The 22,903-nt window shown below is 37.3% G+C and overlaps 1 protein-coding gene and 1 long non-coding RNA gene across 3 annotated transcripts in view; both read right to left on the bottom strand.

Annotated features, from left to right (window-relative positions):
- The window catches only part of LOC134497916 (uncharacterized), an 854,438-nt gene that overhangs the window by 174,095 nt on the left and 657,440 nt on the right, over positions 1–22,903 (bottom strand). The gene's annotated exons all lie outside the window — the stretch shown is intronic.
- The window catches only part of STT3B (STT3 oligosaccharyltransferase complex catalytic subunit B), a 69,597-nt gene that overhangs the window by 40,086 nt on the left and 6,608 nt on the right, over positions 1–22,903 (bottom strand). Inside the window, exons 2-5 of the mRNA XM_063303922.1 lie at positions 17,875–17,983; positions 2,630–2,917; positions 2,232–2,297; positions 313–412 (exon numbers count right to left, since the gene is read on the bottom strand). Coding sequence (XP_063159992.1) covers positions 313–412; positions 2,232–2,297; positions 2,630–2,917; positions 17,875–17,983 — 563 coding nt within the window. The remainder of the gene's footprint in view (positions 1–312; positions 413–2,231; positions 2,298–2,629; positions 2,918–17,874; positions 17,984–22,903) is intronic.

Genomic DNA, 22,903 nt, shown 5'->3' with positions numbered 1-22,903 from the left:
CTGCTGTAAAGAAGTTTGGAAGTCACTTCTTTAAATGTCTTTTTTCTTTATCTATACTGCTTCTTGCACTTTTAATCTTCTTTTTCTAAACTCTCCATATTTTTTTTTCATGTTTATCTTTTATTCTTGTAAAAATGTTTAATAATATGTTTGTGTGTGTGTGTGTGTGTGTGTGTGAGTGAATGAATGAATGAATACTGGTCTGCTCCTGGCTAGCTAGCCAACTTTGGGCAAATTGGGAAAAAATATCTAAAACAAACAAAAAGAAATAAAATCATTTTTCATCCAATATTATCAAATTAAAATACTCACCTATATAGACCCTCCTGCTGTATCTCTGCATCAACAATAACACAAATACATGCAGTGGAATAAGGTTGATGATGAAAACATAACCACCCCATGCAGAAACCTGTGAAAAATGAACAGAGTAAGCATTAAGATATAGTACGTTTACAATGTTATCTTCAACATAAGTCACTGAAAACTGAGTATTCAAGTTATATTTGGTGAAAAGATATTTTGAGCCACAAGAAAAGCTTGTAAATCAGATGTACTTCAGGCAGAAAACAGATTAAGTAATATATAAAATAGGTTAGCACAGAAGTATTACATAAAATGATATATTTCAATCTTTTGACACAGTTTTTAATCTATTCAGTGTGCAGTTTACAGCACTCTATGAATTTAATTAATATGAGCTCATAAATAAATCCCAATGTGACCATATCTTATGTTTATATCTAATGTTTATGTTTCTAAAATATTCTGGAATAAAACGTACCATTTTATTGTTTTGCCAATTTTCTTTAAGACACTGACAGCATTATTATTACAGAACACAGAAAGAGGGGACAGCATGACTAGCTTGACTGAACATATATAATTTCAGACCCAGAAGCAACTCCAATTCTTCATTCCAGCTATTCATTATAAGAACAAATTTGCAACTTTAAGTAATGGTGCTGAGATCTACTTGCTTTCCTTTTATCTCAATTTTTATTGCTATGTTTTATTCGTTAAACTATATATTTACAAGCATCTCTCATGCTAGAATACCAGTGATCTCTTGCAATTGGAATAAATTTTCCTGGTAAAGCAACTTTAAAGAAAAAAATAAAGGACAATGTTTATTCAATTCAATTAGCAGTTTTATTAAAATAATTTATTAACACAATGATAATTTGCTTATTTCAAATACCTCAGGTGTATAATCAGTAAAACAGTTCAAAAGCAGCATTAGTAGCAATTGCTGTGGTAAGCTGTTTAGATAGTTACAAAGTTTCTAGGGTTATAATTGGACTTCACTGAAGAAACATTTGTTTTTACTGTATGTCAATACTGTATGTTGCAATACTTCCATAATATAGAACAGTATGACTTTAATACTGCTTTATGAAACAACACAGGGGAAAAGAATTGAAACCTATCTCCTTTCAATGATTTAAATAAAATGTAATTAACAAATAAAGGGGCATGAAGGTGGTTAGTAATACCAAGAATATCTTACAGTTATCAATTCCTTGTTGACCCTCGTTTAGTAATTCTCTAAAACTCATGAAAAAAATCAGCTGCTGCAGGCAAGGTCATCTCACTATGGGTCAACCCCACCACAGAGAGCTGTCATTAATTAATTTGCAGAGACTTTCTTTAAAAACCCATGAACTCACAATGTCTGCTAAGGATGCTAACTCAGGAATACAAGAACAGCATTAGAACATACAATAAAAGCATGCCAGTTTTCTAAACTGAAGTTGTATTTCAGTAGAACAGATATGTCCATCTGTGCTGTCTTTAGTTTACTTTGAAAATACCTCTGCCCTCCACAAATCCAGGTGGCAAAGAGGAAGAGACTGTCAGGCCCAGCCCAAGAATGACTAGGAATCAGTCCAGCCAAACTTCAGTTCTTTATTTGCTAACGTCATATAGACAGAATCTTGCCAGACTAAAGCAACTCTACCTAACCTCAGGGGAAATAACCTGGGAAAGCATTAGGATGGGGCTATTCTGAATCTCTTGGATCTCCCACAATCACCTCTTGGACTATGTTTCCTCTTATCTCTTCCCCCTTCTTGGAACGTGCTCCCTCCTTCCTGAGAACCAGCCGGACTGATGAAATCCACCACGAAGAGAAAAGTAGTATTGCTCACTTTTAATTTTTAGCTTGCCCACAAATATTCATAAAAGCATAATGTGACCATTTGCACGTTCACATTCTACCAAACGCTTACCATGTAGAAGTAGGATAGACAGCAGCAAATAGTCCAGAAGACAGATCCAGTTTTCACTGACTTCACCTAAGAAAGTTGTCTGAGTTTTAATTATAGCAGAAAAGACAAAAATTATACAAATATAATACAGTCTATTTGAATGTTTTTTTAGAATTTACCGTTTTTTCTAGATCAGAAAAAGACTTTAAAAATCAGCTGATTCTTGAAACATATGGAAGAGAAAATGTTTGAGCTATATTTTGAAGATCATGTACTCATTTTATTTTGAAAAGCAAAGCAATTGGCTGTAGAAAAGCTGTATTAGCTGTATTTATTTCTAGTGACTATTAGAAAAAATAGGAAATTATTGCGCACATTCAGATTTTAAGAGTAAGCAGAATTTATACAATAGTACTTACCCACAAGTAATATGTGAACTGCAGTGCAAATATAGCTATCCCTTCATTATCAAAAGATCCTGCAACTGATCGTGATATGTAACCTGGTACAATAGCAATAAAACAGGCAGCTAGAAGCCCTGCTCCCTGGTTCCACAGTTCTCTGGTAAGCAGGAAAGTAGAAATTGATGTAAGGCCGCTAAAAACTGGTGCAAGGAACACACATACATCTCTTATGTGGACAGTTATATTAAGCATATTTAAAATCCAATGAATAAGGCCAGCTGTCACCATCAGTCCTGGGTATACCTAGGAAAGGAGAGAAAAAACAATTAACTATACTGTAAACCAGAGTTTCTCAACCGGGGTTCTATAGAACCCTAAGGTTCTGTGAGAGGTCACTAGGGGTTCCCCAGGGGGCTCTGTCTCAGGGCGGGCCTAGGAGATTCAGAACTGGGCTGGCCCAGGCACCAGTGGCAGCAGGAGCCACCCATAGGATGCTCTAAACATTTTTTGTTGCAGTTTTCAACTTCTTACATGTGTGAGCAAACTTTTTCTTATTTAAAAAGCCTCAAAAGCAAAGACAGAAATTGTCTTATTTTGGTTGAAAATTAAATTTTTTGTGTGCTTATCTCAAGTTCGGCCCAGAATTGAGTATTTGTGCAGCAAAAAACAAACACAGGTTTCACATTAAGTTTCATTCATTATTTCTAGTTTAAAGACACTGTTAATGCATAAACACAGGCCTACCCATGAAACGAATATAACAATTTTGTAACTTCTGGCCTATATTTGAGCCTGAATGTGCAGGGGTTCCCCGAGGCCTGAAAAATATTTCAAGGGTTTCCCCAGGGTCAAAAGGTTGAGAAAGGCTGCTGTAAACTCTCTCTCGATATGTATACACATACACACACTATATGAATTGGCATTATAAAAACATGAAACTTCTTCAAGTAGTAATCCAGGCAGAAGAGTTATTTTAGCAACCCATGTAAAATAAAAGTCAAACATCTTGTGCAACATTGTAGCAAAATAATCTTCATAACAAAATGCAAGACACTGATGCTAAACAAGTCTGTATTATTCCCAATTTCAAGAACATAGTGCATGTTAATTTTATATCTAGATTGAAGAAAATTGTCCACTGAGAAGGTTTTTTCCACAATTTCTTCTATAGATATATTTAGATGTTCAAATGGGCATAACCTAATGTACAAAGATACAGGATAAAAGCGTACAGAAAATGTGAAACATAGCTGACTGAAGAAAGCAGAAGCAATGAGGAGAGGGCAAACATTATTGACAAATAGGAATATCATCTTCTGTTCTGGGAGAGATGGCTTTATGAGGACAAATAACTTAAGTAATATTTAAGTTGCAGCTCTTGTCTGCAACTACTCAAACCAAGTGTGCTTTTTTTCTGGGAGCAAGTAGCACAGCTCTAGTATTTTATAGATATAAATTGAATAAAGAGTTAAAAAAGGGAAAATGCAGCACTGGTTTCTAGAAGGCTCTTTCAAGTATCCCTAAACTACAATGAAACAGTGAAAATATTAGTGAAACTTCTTGCTAAAACTGATGGAACTATACTGTGCGATATAATAATTCAATTAAGAAGATGAAATCAGCAGAAAGAATGATTGACTTTATTAACCATTTTATTAAATATGAAGTAATACATTGCATTGATTTGTATTTTATATATCTCTCAGTCAGCACTTGTAGGTTGAAAAATAGTTACATTTCAAGAACATACTGTATCTATATGTCAGACTCTATTTTACAGATTTCTGTATAATCTTAGAATTAGCTCTATCATAACAAACAGGAAAGGTAAACCTTGTTTGTAGTCAGTGTATAAAACCTCTTGAATTTTGTCAACTCAGTTCTCTTTAGAAACCACTGTATTCTTCTTTTAAACGGTGGCAAAGGCCTGTAGTAGAGAGTTAATTTCAGTAATTATGAAATCTAAAATGGGAGGGAAAAAATAAACCAGCTATCGTACCTAGAAAATCATAGAAAAAACAAAAGAAATTACTCACGTTGCACTGTTGGCTGACAAATTAGATATAACCATATCACTGATGTATGGCTACATCTTCAGTGTTATGGTTATATCTATTTTGTCAGCCAACAGTGCAACGTGAGTAATTTCCTTTGTCTTTTCTATGATTTTCTTAGCTATGATGGCCGGGTTTTTGAAAGTGAGAGTCATTCTGGTGTAGTGGTCAAGGCATCAGGCTAGAAATTGGGAGACTGTGAGTTCTAGTCCCGCCTTAGGCACAAAGCCAGCTGGGTGACGTTGGGCCAGTCACTTTCTCTCAGCCCTAGGAAGGAGGTCAGAGCAAACCACCTCTGGAAAAAAAAACCCAACACACCTTGCCAAGAAAACTGCAGGGACTTGTCCAGGCAGTCTCCGAGAATTGGACACGATTGAACGGATTAAAAAAAAAATCTTGAAAGTAGGACATGAACAGAAGCTATACTGTTGTTTTATTTAAAGCTTTATTCAAAAGTTCTCTGAAATTTTGTCAATACTGATTGCCTTGCAGTTACATTTTGACAAGCTGTTAGTCATATAATGATGTGTGTTATGAAATATACATCTGGTGATGTTCAAGCTTTGATATTGAAAAAAACGTAACCAAAACATTTTGTTTCTTCAAGTGAATCACCAAGTCCGTTTGTTCACAGGACATAAAACTGAAACAATACATAAAGGAATAATTTTACTAAGGTCAAGAGTTGTAAATAGAGCTACTTTTTTTTTTTTTTTTTTACAAAAGTATACTGTTCATTTTTTAAAAATACCTGTTTGTAGTCTTTCCTTCTTTCCTAACAATTGCTCTAGGTTAGCTTTCCCTTTTTTATACTGAGGGCCTGGGAGGAGTGAGGTGGGCTAATTTAGCCAGCTGTGGATGCTGTTATGTCCATTAAGGAGCTGGGTGTAGCCAAATGGCTGGCTGATATCCTGGTGTGGATACAGGTGAGGGGGTCTGCACCAGTCAGCCTGCCTCTCTCAGCAGGCTGGAAGGATTGGGTACTCCTTTGCTGGATTTCCTGGCAGAGCAGGACAGTAATAACTCACACCCTTTTGTTGTTGTTGGGGGAGAAACTAATCTTGGCTTTGGGAAGAGGGGACTGCTTCTGCCTGGCAGCAGCTGTGCCAATCAGGTGGTTTCAGTGTTGCCTCTTTCAAATGCATAAGAGCACTTCCAATCATGTTCTTCTCCCTCACATGGAGTGGATATTTGTGTTTAGATATAGTTTTATCCTTAAGACAAAAAACAAACAGGTTATATACTTGTTGTAGCTACTGTTCTTTGAGTGATCACCTATGTATCAATATATGGATTATGTGCCTATGCAGAGTCTAAGCACATCTCCTATGTGTATAGACAAGTTCTCCTCATTTCCTTGAAACTACCTAACCACTATAGAAACCAAAGCACCAAAACCCAGATACCAGAAGAGGGGATAGGTGGAGAGAGCCATATGAATGCAGAGATAACTCAAAATACCTCTGTAATCGACAAGCAATTATTTGTGGGTTGTATATCACATATGCACATGGAAAATCATTTACCAAGGCAGAGGCAGATACATAATTTAATTCAAGATGGAGGAAGAGTCCAGCATGTCCAAATGTAGAATCCGCTTAGACCCTGGCATAAGTCTGAACAAGTTAATGAATAATGTGGAGCATGTTACTCATTTAAAGAGGTTTACCAATGACACCTGATTGCCTTCATAGAGTACCTTTTACTATCCTTTAGCATGGGCTTAGAGTCTGATTATGTCCATTATCCACTGAGCAAAAGCTTGCAATCAAACCCCCCTTCCTTTGGCCACTCCCAAGTACCAGATAGTCCAGAATATCTTTGAAAAAAGATGTCCAACTGATATTAAAAACGAGGACATAGTTCTCATTCAAGTTTAACAAATATTCAAGATCAGTGGACAGTAACAGAGAGAATAATTTAGCAGAAAACCTGAAGCTGAACCTTAGAAAGGAATGTGAAGTCAGGTTAAATAAAGATTATCACTGTGGAACAGCAAATATGGTTGAAATACAAAATTCTACTGCTTCCCTAGCTGAGACAATAGCTACTACAAAATATCTTGTTGGCAATTAACGTTAGATCTACTGTGAACAAGGGCTCAAAAGCTCTGGAGAAAAAAGGCTGCCAATACAAATTATATGCTACAATCTGACAGAAGCAATTTGACATGAGTAGTGGTATTATATAATTAATTCTTCTACAAACTTGCCTTGCAAAGGAAGAGAGAAAATGATACAACTGTCCATCTTATCATGGAATTCTAAGACCACTAACTTGAGCCTTCATACAAATAAAGTAAATAAATAAACAAACCTCTAAACTTACAATTCAAGATCCTAAAACCAATTACAAACAGCAGGTGACTGGATAAAAACTATTGCAGGTGCAAACACTGAAAAAAGAGCCAATTTCATCACATTAGCTTTCCATATTGATGGCCAGAAAGAAGATGCAAGAACCTACTATTTTATTCTAGTGGAGGGGCCTCACAGGAACCAGGCTGTGAAGTGTAGTAATCAAAGATTTCAGTGATGGATGTAACCCTGATATACTGGTAACCTGCAATGAGACCTGCATGATAGCTCCAAGAGCCTCGCAAGCTATTACTGCCTTGGTTACCAGAAAGCAATCAGAAGGCATGGATATGCAGTTGACTGTGGACCTTGGAAGATCCTTGTTATGAGAGGGAGTGGTTAAAGTAGAGACTCAAGAAATGCATCCTGTTTGGAATGATAAATTTCTGTCCGCTTTACTGTACTTTTTGAGATATTAAGCATTAGTTTGCAGTAAACAGTTGTGGTACAGTTTCTCCTAGATTAGAAAAAAACGTGATGCTATTGTCCAGGGAAACACCCACCTGTGACAGGAGTGCTGGAAGCAACTAAAGTAATTTCTTTTAGAAAAGCAATTCTTTTCCAGTCCCATCAGTCTCATCAATTGTACTGTAACATGGTAGACACATATTCAGAGACAGAGATGAAGAAAAACAAAGTTTGATTTTATGTATGTACTGTATGTATATACGTATGTCTGCCTGTGTACGTGCATATACCCACTCCGTCTGTACTATCTAATGTGATTTTCACAAGAGTTCTTGAATACAGGTTCAATGGCTGTAGTCATAAAAACTGTCAGAAAATCCAAGTAGTTACTGTGGTTTTCTGGTCTAACCTAGACCAATGTATGTGGATTTTGAATTTATGCATAGTATCCCCCCATCTGTCAATAATGTAAGCTGCCCAGAGTCATTGTGGGTGAGTTGGGTGGCCATATAAATTTATTAAATAAATAAATACACCGGTGGTTACTACAGGTAATCCTTGCTTACCAACGATTCGTTCAACAACTGTTCAAAATTATGATACTGCTGAATATGGAGACTTACGACCAGTCCTTGAGGTTGTGGCTGTTGCAGCATCCCTGCAGTCATGTGATTGTGATTTGGGTGCTTGGCAACTGGCACACATTTATGATGGTCGCAGCATCCCATGATCACCATTTGCAACCTTCACAGCCAACAAGCAAAGTCAATGGGGAAGCCAGTAGGAAATCACAAGTTGTGGTCATGCAATATCACTTTTTACAACCCACGGTGATTTGCTTAACAATCGCACCTGGAACTGATGAACTACCATTTTCAGTTGGGTGTGGTCATATGAATTTTCACTTTATGACCATGTTGCTTAACGATGGAGTGGCCAGTCCTAATTGCAGTCAGTAAGTGAGGACTCTTCAGCAAAGGACCGTTACCTTGTCATGGTGCTGGAGCTTGAGCACCTCAATGATGCCATGAACTAAACCGTGAAGGGCCACCCAAGACCAGAAGGTCATGACAGAGAGGTCAGACTAAATGCGATCCCTGGGGAAGGTAATGGCAACCCACCCCAGTATTCTTGCCGTGAAAACTAAATGGATCAGTACAACCAGAGATATGTCGGTATACCATCGGAAGATGAGACCCCCAGGTCGGAAGATGGTCAAAATGCTACTGGGGAGGAACAGAGGATGAGTTCAACTAGCCCCAGACGTGATGACGCAGCTAGCTCAAAGCCGAAAGGACGGATAGCAGCCGACGGTGCTGGTGGTGAACAGCAAATCCGATGTTCTAAGGATCAACACACCATTGGAACCTGGAATGTAAGATCTATGAGCCAGGGCAAATTGGATGTGGTTATTGGTGAGATGTCAAGATTAAAGATAGACATTTTGGGCATCAGTGAACTGAAATGGACTGGAATAGGCCACTTCACATCAAATGACCACCAGATCTACTACTGTGGACAAGAGGACCACAGAAGAAATAGAGTAGCCTTCATAATTAATAGTCAAGTGGCTAAAGCAGTGCTTGGATACAATCCAAAAAATGATAGAATGATCTCAATTTGAATTCAGGGCAAGCCATCTAACATCACAGTGATCCAAATATACGCCCCAACCACAGATGCTGAAGAAGCTGAAGTAGAGCAGTTCTATGCACCTACTGGACAACATGCCTAAAAGAGATGTTATTTTCATCACGGGAGACTGGAATGCTAAGGTGGGCAGTCAAATGACACCTGGAATTACAGGTAAGCATGGCCTGGGAGAACAAAACGAAGCAGGACATAGGCTGATAGAATTTTGCCAAGACAACTCACTCTGCATAACAAACACTCTCTTCCAACAACCTAAGAGACGGCTTTATACATGGACTTCACCAGATGGACAACACCGAAATCAGATTGACTACATCCTTTGCAGCCAAAGGTGGCAGACATCTATACAGTCGGTAAAAACAAGACCTGGAGCTGACTGTGGTTCCGATCATGAACTTCTTATTGCACAATTTAGGATCAGACTAAAGAGATTAGGGAAGACCCACAGATCAGCTAGATATGAGCTCACTAATATTCCTAAGGAATATGCAGTGGAGGTGAAGAATCGATTTAAGGGACTGGACTTAGTAGATAGTGTCCTGGAAGAACTCTGGACAGAAGTTCGCAACATTGTTCAGGAGGCGGCAACAAAATACATCCCAAAGAAAGAGAAAACCAAGAAGGCAAAATGGCTGTCTGCTGAGACACTAGAAGTAGCCCAAGAAAGAAGGAAAGCAAAAGACAACAGTGATAGGGGGAGATATGCCCAATTAAATGCAAAATTCCAGAGGTTAGCCAGAAGAGATAAGGAATTATTTTTAAACAAGTAATGCACGGAAGTGGAAGAAGACAATAGAATAGGAAGGACAAGAGACCTCTTCCAGAAAATTAGAAACATTGGAGGTAAATTCCAGGCAAAAATGGGTATGATCAAAAACAAAGATGGCAAGGACCTAACAGAAGAAGAAGAGATCAAGAAAAGGTGGCAAGAATATACAGAAGACCTGTATAGGAAGGATAACAATATCGGGGATAGCTTTGACAGTGTGGTCAGGAAGCTAGAGCCAGACATCCTGAAGAGTGAGGTTGAATGGGTCTTAAGAAGCATTGCTAGTAACAAGGCAGCAGGAGATGACGGCATCCCAGCTGAACTGTTCAAAATCTTGCAAGATGATGCTGTCAAGGTAATGCATGATATATGCCAGCAAATTTGGAAAACACAGGACCGGCCATCAGATTGGAAAAAATCAACTTATATCCCCATACCAAAAAAGGGAAACACTAAAGAATGTTCAAACTATCAAACAGTGGCACTCATTTCACATGCCAGTAAGGTAATGCTCAAGATCCTGCAAGGTAGACTTCAGCAATTCATGGAGCGAGAATTGCCAGATGTACAAGCTGGGTTTAGAAAAGGCAGAGGAACTAGGGACCAAATTGCCAATATCCGCTGGATAATGGAAAAAGCCAGGGAGTTTCAGAAAAACATCTATTTCTGTTTTATTGACTATTCTAAAGCCTTTGACTGTGTGGACCATAACAAATTGTGGCAAGTTCTTAGTGGTATGGGGATACCAAGTCATCTTGTATGCCTCCTGAAGAATCTGTATAACAACCAAGTAGCAACAGTAAGCACAGACCACGGAACAACAGACTGGTTTAAGACTGGGAAAGGAGTACGGCAGGGCTGTATACTCTCACCCTACCTATTCAACTGGTACGCAGAACACATCATGCGACATGCTGGGCTTGAGGAATCCAAGGCTGGGGTTAAAATCGCTGGAAGAAACATTAACAATCTCAGATATGCAGATGATACCACTTTGATGGCTGAAAGCAAGGAGGAACTGAGGAGCCTTACGATGAAGGTGAAAGAAGAAAGTGCAAAAGCTGGCTTGCAGCTAAACCTCAAAAAAACCAAGATTATGGCAACCAGCTTGATTGATAACTGGCAAATAGAGGGAGAAAACCTAGAGGCAGAGAAAGACTTTGTATTTCTGGGTGCAAAGATTACTGCAGATGCTGACTGCAGTCAGGAAATCAGAAGATGCTTAATCCTTGGGAGAAGAGCAATGACAAATCTTGATAAAATAGTTAAGAGCAGAGACATCACACTGACAACAAAGGTCCACATAGTTAAAGCAATGGTGTTCCCCGTAGTAACTTATGGCTGTGAGAGCTGGACCATAAGGAAGGCTGAGAGAAGGAAGATAGATGCTTTGGAACTGTGGTGTTGGAGGAAAATTCTGAGAGTGCCTTGGACTGCAAGATGATCAAACCAGTCCATCCTCCAGGAAATAAAGCCAGACTGCTCACTTGAGGGAATGATATTAAAGGCAAAACTGAAATACTTTGGCCACATAATGAGAAGACAGGACACCCTGATGCTAGGGAGAAGATGCTGATGCTAGGGAGAGTGGAAGGCAAAAGGAAGAGGGGCCGACCAAGGGCAAGATGGATGGATGATATTCTAGAGGTGACGGACTCGTCCCTGGGGGAGCTGGGGGTGTTGACGACCGACAGGAAGCTCTGGCGTGGGCTGGTCCATGAAGTCACGAAGAGTCGGAAGCGACTAAACGAATAAAGAACAACAACAAGTGAGGACTACCTGAACCTATTATGTCAGGAAGAAAATCGGGTCCCTTGAGATTTAGGTGATTTGTCCACCATCATAATCACTATTTCACTTTGGGTAGGATAAATAATGTCTATCAAGATAGCTGTTTCTAGTGAGATAGAAGGCAGAGATCCCATGTTGTAAGCAAAATCACTATCCAAACCAAAAGATTCCTCCTAGACCATCTTGAATCAAAAACGTTAGCTCCTTTCTGTCAACTTCTTAATAAACCAGAAATTATCTACTGTGACTTGAGAATTGTGTTACTGAAATGCTGCTGCCTCATAGAGAAGACAGGAATGGGCAAGGATTTCTGGCGTAAGAAATGGAACCATGAATCATAATGACAACTGATTAGGCAGCTCTTTGAAAAAATGTCATGCATTCAGTTATGGTATCCATGACGTCACTTGTAGTACAGATATTCTGTTAAAGTTACAATCTTATGTATCCCAGAAAAGACTCAAGCATAGTGGCACAAAGTGATTGTTCTCATCATTACTGCACTACATTCTACATAGTGTTCTACTGTTATGATCTGCTCCATAGAAAATCAATGTGCCTCAGCTAAGAGCATACTGATCATGCCCTGCATATCTCCAGGAAAGGATCCAACCCCCTTCCGAAGGAAGAGTAGTGGCCAAACAAATTTAATGGGTAGAATTCCTAAGGAGGGTAAATGGCAGAAAAGCAGCTATGCCCCAGGGTATCCTGTGTGTTTACTGGGCCCAAGTGTCTTCAGATACCAGATTTTTACTAGCCCATTTTTGCATTCCTGAATTTGGGGAGGAATGTTGAAAGAGAAAGCTGAACCTTACAAGTATTTTTGAGTGACACAGATGTCTGCAGTGCAAAAATTCTACAGAAACTGAGGTTACCAAAATGTTTCAGATAAATTCACATAAAAACTGTAAAACCCTGTAATTTAAATATTTTAAAGTATAAAACTATAAACTGTCATGTCTAAAATTTAAACTTATGTGTTTTTTAAAAATTACTAAGAATTTCAACAATAGTTACTTTTCTTACTATCTTTTTATTTAAAAAATGTAACAAATTAGGAATAACTAGTGGAAAATTAAAGAGAAACTACAACTGGAATATTTATACAGCTTAAAATGAATATGTTCTCATTTTCAATGCTGTAAAGTTTAATACAAGTTTTATCCTAGTCCAATGCTCTATTAATGAGCATATGATAATATTAAAAAAAACAGATCACTTTTCTTTCATGTAGCACTGACAACCTCCATGGTCATAATATTGATGTTAAATGAGAGAGACAATATTCAACTATTGTAGCATTGCTTGGAACTGTCAGTGCAACCTCAACCAAAGACAAAATCTAAAAAATGTAGATACATATTTTGTGCATTCATTTGCAAATTTCATTAATGATGGTTTTTCTATAGAGTTCTACCAATGAAGCTTCAAATTTAAGTTTCCTGACTTCAAGTTATATGAGTTTTGTTTCAATATGTCACACAGTAAGTTAAGATTTGTTATTCTCCTGCTAAAGGAAATACTTCCCAGCTATAATGTTGTTTAGTTCTTTTAATCTACTTTCCTCTTCATGAACACAATGTTCAATGAAAATGTTATAAAACCTTCTGAGTTCTAGTTTATTTTCACTCCTTCCTTCAGAATTAATATTATACCCTTATCAAACAAACAGTAGTCTGAAAAAGAAAGTACACCCTCTTTGAGTTCTATGGTTTTACGTATCAGGACATAATAAAAATCACCTGGTCCTTAGCAATCTTAAAATTAGGTAAATACAACCTCAGATGAACACAACACATGACATATTACACCGTGTCATTATTTATTTTACAAAAATAAAGCCAAAATGGAGAAGCCATGTGTGAAAAACTAAGTACACCTTATGATTCAATAGCTTGTAGAACCACCTTTAGCAGCAATAACTTGAAGTAATCGTTTTCTGTATGACTTTGTATGTCTCTCACATCGTTGTGGAGGAATTTTGGCCCACTCTTCTTTACAACACTGCTTCAGTTCATTGAGGTTTGTGGGCAATTGTTGACGCACAGCTCTCTTAAGGTCCCACCACAGCATTTCAATCGGCTTGAGATCTGGACTTTGGGCCATTGCAACACCCTGATTCTTTTCTTTTTCAGCCGAATTGCTGGTGTGCTTGGGCCTGATGCATGACCCAATTTCAGCCAAGCTTTAGCTGTTGGACAGATGGCCTCACATTTGACTCTAGAATACTTTGGTATACAGAGGAGTTCATGGTCGACTCAGTGACTGCAAGGTGCCCAAGTCCTGTGGCTGCAAAACAAGCCCAAATCATCACCCCTCCACCACTGCACTTGACAGTTGGTATGAGATGTTTGTGCTGATATGCTGTGTTTGGTTTCTGCCAAATGTGGCACTGTGCATTATGGCCAAGCATCTCCACTTTGGTCTCGTCTGTTCAAAGGACATTGTTCCAGAAGTCTTGTGATTTGTTCAGATGCAACTCTGCAAACCTAAGCCGTGCTACCATGTTCTTTTTAGAGAGATGAGGTTTTCTCCTGGCAACCCTTCCAAACAAATCATACTTGTTCAGTCTTTTTCTAACTGTACTGTCATGAACTTCAACATTTAACATGCTGAGGCCTGTAGAGTCTGAGATTTAACTCTTGGATTTTTTGCAATTCCTCTAAGCATTGAACGGTCTGGCCTTGGGGAGAATCTGCTGGGACGTGCTCTCCTGGGAAGATTGGTAACTGTCTTGAATGTTTCCCACTTGTGAATAATCTTCCTCACTGTAGAATGATGGACTTTGCATTGTTTGGGAATGGCCTTACAACCCTTCCCAAATTGATGGACAGCAACAATTGCTTCTCTAAGATCATTGCTGATGTCTTTACTCTTTGGCATTGTGTTAACATACACCTGAATGCTTGAGACCAGCAAACTCTTAAAACTTTGGCTTTTATAGAGGTGGTCACATTGCTGATGATCAATTAATCAAGGGCATTTGATTAAAAGCACCTGGCTGCTACTTAGCCTCTTAATAACTATGGAAGCAGTAAGGGTGTACTTAGTTTTTCACACATGGCTTCTCCATTTTGGCTTTATTTTTGTAAAGTAAATAATGACATGGTGTAATATGTCATGTGTTGTTGTTCATTTGAGGTTATATTTACCTAAATTTAAGACCTGCTAAGGACCAGGTGACTTTTATTATGTCCTGATACGTAAAACCATAGAACTACTGTCAGAAAATAATTATGGGAGTTTGCAAATATGTTTTGATCATACTTTATAGTCATTGAATTCACATGCTTTCCTGGCTTCTTCAAAAGTGCAAGAAGAATAGTGATAGTCACTGAATTTTAGTGCTGTTTTGGTATTCATGTTATTCTGCTGCAGCAGATATATTACAGGTTTAAAATACCCTAACATTTTCAGCATAATTTTGGTGAGAAAGGAAAAGGGTGAAGAAAGAATTATACTTCTTTGTGGCCTGTATGCATGACATGTATAGGTTCTACTTATAAAGGCTGTGGAGACCCATATCAAGAATCTTTTATAACTTAGAGACTTTTGGTGAGACCATGCAAAGGGATTTCTGCCTTTTCTTCCCTGGAATTAGATTAACAATGTGGGGTCGGCTTGAAGATGAAAGTGTTAACAGAAGGCAAAAGGTTGATGGATGATCATACCATTAAATGATGTCTCTAAAAGCTTATTGTGTAGGCAAGAAGTATCAGCATTCTTACAATAAGGGAAGTAAGAAGCTATCTTCAGAGGGAAAGAGAGTATTGTCACAACTATAGGTTCTGATAAAAAATCCATTAAGATAGAATTAGTTTTAGTAAATTTAACTCAATTGCTCATTTTACAGATGCTCCAGCAATAAGAAAACAATTTTCTATGGTAAAAACAAAAGCTTGCACATGGCAAGAAGCTCAAACTGAACCTTTATCAGCTGGTACAGAATGAAAACAATTCATGAAGATTTCAGTAGAACTAAGAGTGAGTGAAGGTTACATTAGTTGTTTCAAAAATCACTAGAAGTTGAAGGGGACCCCCATCTAAAACCACTACTACCCAAAATTCATTCAGCTGTAATTTCTGGCAATCAATGTCAACTGAAGACATAAACCTTATTTGTAAGGGATAAAGGGAATGTAATGATAATAAGATATGTATAAGCCCTCACTGTTGCTTTTACAATTTCTAAGGTTTTAACATACTTGGATGGACAGCTCTGAGCTACTTGAAGGACATTCTGAAGGCTTTTGATGGGTTATTCCTTGTTCGAACCAATGTAAACAAGAGTGAGCATTTCAAAACAAAGCCTTTGAGTCAAGCTCAATGCCTGGTAACTTCACTGACAAGTCCTGCAGTTTTCTTGGCAACACCTTGAAAATTGTTTGCCATTACTTTCTTCTGAGATTGTTTACTTCCCTATCTAGCCAGCTACTCTGGTAGTCTCCCATCCTAATACTAAAAGGTCCCAATTCTGCTTAGTTTTCAAGCCCAAATTAATCTACATGCTTTATCTGTTGAGGCAAGAGAGCCTATTAACATCTATTATTTTCTATGAGCATGCAATCATTTCCAACGGTAGATTTAGCTCCTGAAAGTGACAATACGCATGTAGTAAAATCTATGTATCACTACTGGTCAGTTCCAACAAGAGGTAAAGTTATTATCTATTTAAGTTAAAAAAATTGTTCTTTGTTCCTCCTTTTAAACAGCCATCCTTGCCATTTCATTTATTGCTTCAGTGCATCATATGGTTTCTGAAAAATACTGAGTGTGAGACTAGCTAATTACCACAGCTCTATAGCGTGCTACTAGCAAGTCTCAGACTAAATCTCTAATCAATACCTCAGAATGCATGGTTCTCTGTATTAACAAGTATTAGGGACTGTAGTAGAGAAGCAGTCTGTACCAAGATATATTCTACAGCCACTCCTTGTTTAGCGACTTTTGCAAGTATGATGTTAATTAAAAAAAAAAAATTCCAACCAATGCATGCATTTAGGACCAAATTTCATGTGCCTGACAACAAAAACCTTCAGTGTGAAACTGGTAAGGTCTGGTCAGTTTCAGCAGCAGCAGAGCAGGCCAGAGGGTTCTAATCAACTAATTAAGGTCACAGAGCTCAGCTTGAAACTGATTAAGGTCTGGTCAGTTTCAGAAGCAGCTAAGAGGGCTAGAGGGTTCTACTCAACTACTTAAGGTCACAGAGCTGAGCTTGCTAACTTGCAGCTAGCACCTTTAATTTAGGGAAATAAATTAAAAACAGCTTTTGTTAACACAGATTACATAATAGGAATCTTTGAAAAGATTTGGTTAAAAAGTATTTGAACCTTGGAAAGTATGTTAGTGAAAGAGTGATTACTATTAATAGTACATGTAGTCCTTGTTTAGTGATTGCCTTGTTTAGGGACTGTTCACAGTTACTAGTGATGAAAAAGTAACTTTACGACCAATCCTTGCATTTACAATCTTTGCAGGTCCGTAAAGCAAAGGAAAGCCGAAATAAGATCATAAGCACAGTCGCAGTTTTGCTTAGCGACCACTTTGCTTAATGACCAAGTTGCTGGTCTAAATTGTGGTTGCTAAATGAGGACTGTGTATTAATATTCAAGATGAAAAATGGTACACTTCTTCCATTTAGTATGGTTGCCCTTTTCCACAAGCACACAACTTTGACAGAAATGTAAATTTAGTGGTGAGGGAGGAAGGGCACATTTGCCTAACTAACCTGATCAAGTAAACCAACTCTGGTGTTCAATGGGGTGACAGATGTTGTAGCCAAGTCATCTTTTCATACTGGTGTATATATTATGGTCTTTGTCAGTAAATAAGAAATATCTAACATTCAAGCCTTTAAATATTTGAAGTAATTTTACTATTTTGTACTATGAAAATTTTTACACAGAAAAATAGCCTTAATAGATCTGCAAGATAGTAACAACTCAACTTGAAGATGAGAGCATAATCTTTAACACGCTTATAATACATTTAAAATTCATTTTAAATCAATAATATTTATTATGGGTGAAATTTGAATACATATCTGATTCAATTAAAAAAACCTGAATTATTATATACTTCTTGACTGCAAACTACAAATTAAAACATGAATATGAAAACAGTTCAATAGTTTGAAGAGTTTAAAACATGAATATGAAAACAGTTCAATAGATAAACAGCTTGAAGAGATTTTTGTCGAGAACTGGAATAGTTTTTTCTGATACTTACAGTTCCACCAACTATTCTTCCTAGTGGATACCATGCTCTTTCATCAAACCAGTTTAAGAATTCATAAAATCCATGTGATGCAAGATGGTGTGTTGATCTGTAGTTAAACCTGGAAAAAACAGATCAAATGTAAAAAACAACAACTATTAATTAAATATAACTCCAGAGGGAGTTAAAGGCGAGCTAGAACTCACAGTCCCTCGGTTTCTAGCCTGATGCCTTAACCACTACACCAAACTCGCTCTCTAAATAAGTAGTTTTAGTCAGGGAGATATCACACAAATTAATTTAACATTTGGGAGGGGGAGTGCCTTTGAGTCAGTATTGACTCCTGGCAACTGCCTGGACAAGTCCCTGCAGTTTTCTTGGCAAGAATTTGGAAGAGGTTTGCCATTACCTCCTTCCTAGGGCTGAGAGAGAGTGACTGACACTCTTTATTCTATTTTAATATTAGAAATTCTAAGCATTTAGTTCCCAAATAGCATTGCTCCAGTATCTTTATTTTTCAGTTTTACTAAATGGGAAAAAGAATAAAATTGCTATTTGAGAAATTTTTGCTCCCAGCTCTAAACTATCTACATATTTTGTAAGATTTATAGAGGAATTAGCAAGGTCCATAAATGAATGCACAACTATGTTTTGATCTTATGTTTAACTGTGAAATTGATGTTATAAGTATCAGTTTGTATGTAAAATATTATTACATTCACAACATAAAGGGAATTCGATACATAAATTTAATTCACTTTTAAATGTATGATAAATTTAGAATTACTATTTGCAATTAATTGTTCTAATATTTGTGGAACTACTCATGCATTTATATAACGCAGAGACTTTGCATTTTTAAAAAAATTAAAAATAAAATTTACTTACAAATAATCAAGATATTTTTGGTAGGCTTCAAGTGACGTAGGATACTTAGATTTTAATTGCTAGCTAAAAATATTACTTTGTCCAAAAAAAAATGTAGTTTTCAATAAGGATACTTTTATGACAGTGCACACAGAATGGATATTACAGACGAATCTTCCAAACTTGATAACCCCTTAGTGTGGTGGATTGCAACTCCTATCATTCTGAGGAAGCATGGCATGATGGGAATTATAATCCAAAACATCTGGATAAAGATATTATATAATTTTAAAACACAGAAGCTGCCAGTTGAAAAGTAAACACATTTATATGGAGTAACACAGTTCTCAGTAAGGAATGACAATGATCTTAATAGAATTATAATTACAAAGCAACATCAACACTATTACTGAAATTCTAGCTTACACTTGGCTCAGACATAGCATGCTACACTGTAGTGGGTGTGAAACTTATTACACAAGAAATAATGAGGTAACGAAACTAAAGAAAGGAACTCTTTAATCCAAAAACAAATTTGGATTAGTCATATTAATTAATGACAGGAAAGCGTTCAAGTGGGTATTTGTAGGATACTAAAATTTATGTATTTGTATCTATATATCTGTATCTACACACAACAGATATATAGATATCTCTCTGATGGTCCCTAACGATCAGTGGCTTATTTTAGCCAGTGAGTTAGGAATCAGGCTATATTAGTACTCGCTTTATATAGCAGTCTGTATAAAAATTATACAGAATATTATACATATTAATGAAGGTGATTGGCTTTCTTAAACTGAATTTAGTCAAAACGTGCTTGGCATAACAAAAGATCAGTTGGTAAAAAATACAACCAAGGGTTACTCTAGAGATAACAAACAATACAATGGGAAACAATTCATTTGAAGGTTTATATAGATTATCTGAGAAATAATTTAAGGAATACCCAAGGGAATTCTACCCTTTTTTCCTCTTGAAAACCAGACATATCAAACTGCTTTTAAAAGACCTTTTTGCAGCAATGGACTCACAGAGCTAGCTGGATTCTTGAGGCTTTATAAGTATGCCAGCGCTGACATGCTTTCATTCACCCTACCATTTTGTACTTACACTATTTATCAACTTCTATTTCAAACAGTTCATGCCAATATTAAAGCATCTTCCAAATATTATATATATTTGTACAAATCCCAGTAACTTGTACAAAAATATCTGTTTTTGTTAGAGGCACATAAGGAGATAATTTTTTAAAATTCTCATGAAAACATAAAAATGAAACATAAAAATAGAACACATTTTTATGACACCTATAAATAAAAACTTCATTATGTTCACAACCAACTCCCAAACTCAACAAAAACATTAGGCTGGAGAAAAAATACAGTTCAGTGCTTGGAAACTGTACCTCCAACCCAACTAACTGAACTGCAGCAGAAAATTTGACAGCTTCATACACATTTTCAGGAGGGATTTAACTCTGTGCCAAATTCCAAAGTGATCTCAACTAGAATTGTTCCAGGAGCCCAAGACATTGATTCTCATGGACAGATGATAAGAAGAGATACTGTACTTATAAAACTAGTTTAATGGCCCTGCAACTAGTTCTGCAGACAGTCAAGGAACTTATGTTTACATACAAACTGATTTACCTCCATTTCCCCATTATCATTATAAATAATGCTGTACCCAGCTTTTTGTCATTATGAGTACATTCATCTTGATAAAGCAATATGTGGACCATATGCTATCGTCCCCTTCTCAAACTTTTCATACAATTCCCAGTCTTCTCCTTACTTGCTACTGAAATCTAATCAAGAATTTTGCTATCAAAATTCAGCAGCAAATCATATGGTTGAATCTGATGACAAAACTGCTGGAAAGTATTATGCAGTTACACAAAAGGATTAGGACTAAATTTAGGAAAAAGATGAACAATTTTTTAAAAATGCCTATTTATATAAAATTATGCTTTGAAGTTTACCTTTTACACCACTTTTTTGTTATGTTTAAAAGCACCTTTTGATGATAAACTAGTTTTGTTTGTGACTGAGTTTCTGATATATATTTAGCTAGCTTGAAGCAGCGTATCTTCAACTGTACAAAAAAAATTCATTCAAATGATTTTTATACTACCTAGAATGAACAATAATACCCATACCCTCCCATCTCTTTGAACCTTCATACCCTTCTTCCAGCTCTCTTGAAAGTATGTTGCTCATTACTTCTGGAGGCAGAATATTTTGTTTAAATTACATATTCGCTCTTTTTTTATCACCTGACTTTACCCGCTTCCAATGTTAGCACTTTTCCTGGTAAGCTTTACCTCTTTTCTTCATTTAATACAATTTTAATATTTGACCATTCTAGAAAAACATGTAGCTAGTTAAAAAAATCACTGTCTTTCTCTCAGCTACAACTGACAGTTCATCACTTTCATTTTCAGTTAGAAGTTGAAGGCTTTAAATAATCAGTAACTGGATCAGTCTTTGTAGCAACACCTCGCTCTTAAACTGTGTAAAGGGCTCCTCTTTATCTTTGCAAGAGCTTATTCAAGAGGATACGAAACCCAGTTGGGACTATTACAAACAAGTATTTTAAATGTTTTATTCATCCTGAATGGAACTGCCCTCCTGTGGCTGCCCCTTGTAGGACTGGTTCAAATAAGGACAATCGCAGGAACTAATGATTAAAAGCTCCTTCTCCTCCATGACAAGGTTTCCACCAACAACACAACACTTGTAAATAAAAAAAATTGCATAACATGTGCCTCTGATGTAGACCTCAAAGGTAAACTATTAATTATTTAAGAAAGCATTCTTTTTGATTGTACAACAACTCATTGCTCTCATCCATTCCTTGTACATGTCACAAATCTTGCCTATCAATTCTCTAAAATAGATTCAGGAATGTAGAGTATTAAAAATCAGTTCCTCTGGCAAAACCAATTTGCCGTAAGATTATATTACATTACCAGATTTATCCCCATGTTTTCATTTCCATGCACAACACACGGAGCTACAATTAATTTAAACAATCAAATTACTATAACTTGTGAGCCAACTCAAAAAGAGACAGTCCTGGAATAGAATAATCTGGGGTCTGCAGCAGAAAGAGAGAATAGCAAATAATTTCGCAGTGATATAAGTGAAATGTCTTTTATTTGTATATCACCATTCCAGGATCCAGATTGTTACCAGTTTGAATTTGTTAATATACCATAGATCATCATCAAGCATGTGACTGGAAAGTAAACATGTTAATTATATTTTAATTAAATTCAGTTTTTGTCCTAACCTACTCAGTACTTTTGGGAGTGTGATCTCTGGCATATCACTCAAAAGCCAATTAAGGTACTGCTCACTTAACTACCTTTTGTTCAGTGACCATTCAAAGTTCCAGCTGTGCTGTACAAATGATAGTTATGACTGGTCTCAAAGTTCCGGCTGTTGCAGCACCTCCATGGTCACGTCAACAGAATTTGGGCACTTGGCAGCCTGCCTGCACATATGACCGCAGGGGCACTTTAACTCCCCCCACCTGCCTATCTCTGCCCTTTTGGTCGCCTTACACTCCACTGCATACCCCTGCTGCCCCCCGTCACTGCCCCTCCCAGCTGACCTTTGCCACCTTCCTCCTGCTGCTGGCCCGGCACCCAGGCACCGGGCAAGGGTGCAGCCCTGGGATGTGCATGGGAAGTACAGCAGGGCAGCGGAGCTTTGCCTGCCAAAGGGAGCTTGCCAGGCCCATCCAGGGAGGAGGCAGCAGTACAGGACAGAGAGTTTAAATGGAGTGCAGCAAGGCAGGAGAAGTGTGAGATCCTGGCCTAACAACGGTGCGGTCCTAGCCTAACCACCGCAACTGGGACTTCTGGAACTGCTGTCGCTAAGCAGTGCAGTCATGTGGTGTTTCACCTAATGACCACTTCGCTTAGCAGTGGAAATTCCAGTCCAAAGTAGGGTCGTTAAGCAAGGACTACCTGTATGGCCTTCAGGAGAGAGTAAGTTCTGCAACCCTGTGTAAAACATCTACAATGCAAAGTGGGAAAAGACTTCAATAATTTTCTCTTCCACAAAAATTATTTCATGCATGGCCAAGAGGACACAATTTAATCTGGATATGGTTTTATATTATCATCTTCAAATTGGTCTTTGTCATTCTCTTTTCATCACAG

This window comes from Candoia aspera, chromosome 4, assembly GCF_035149785.1.
Source record: "Candoia aspera isolate rCanAsp1 chromosome 4, rCanAsp1.hap2, whole genome shotgun sequence".
Classification (NCBI taxonomy): domain Eukaryota; kingdom Metazoa; phylum Chordata; class Lepidosauria; order Squamata; family Boidae; genus Candoia; species Candoia aspera.
Note: the sequence above shows the minus strand (reverse complement) of the source record. Positions and strands in the feature narration are given on the sequence as shown.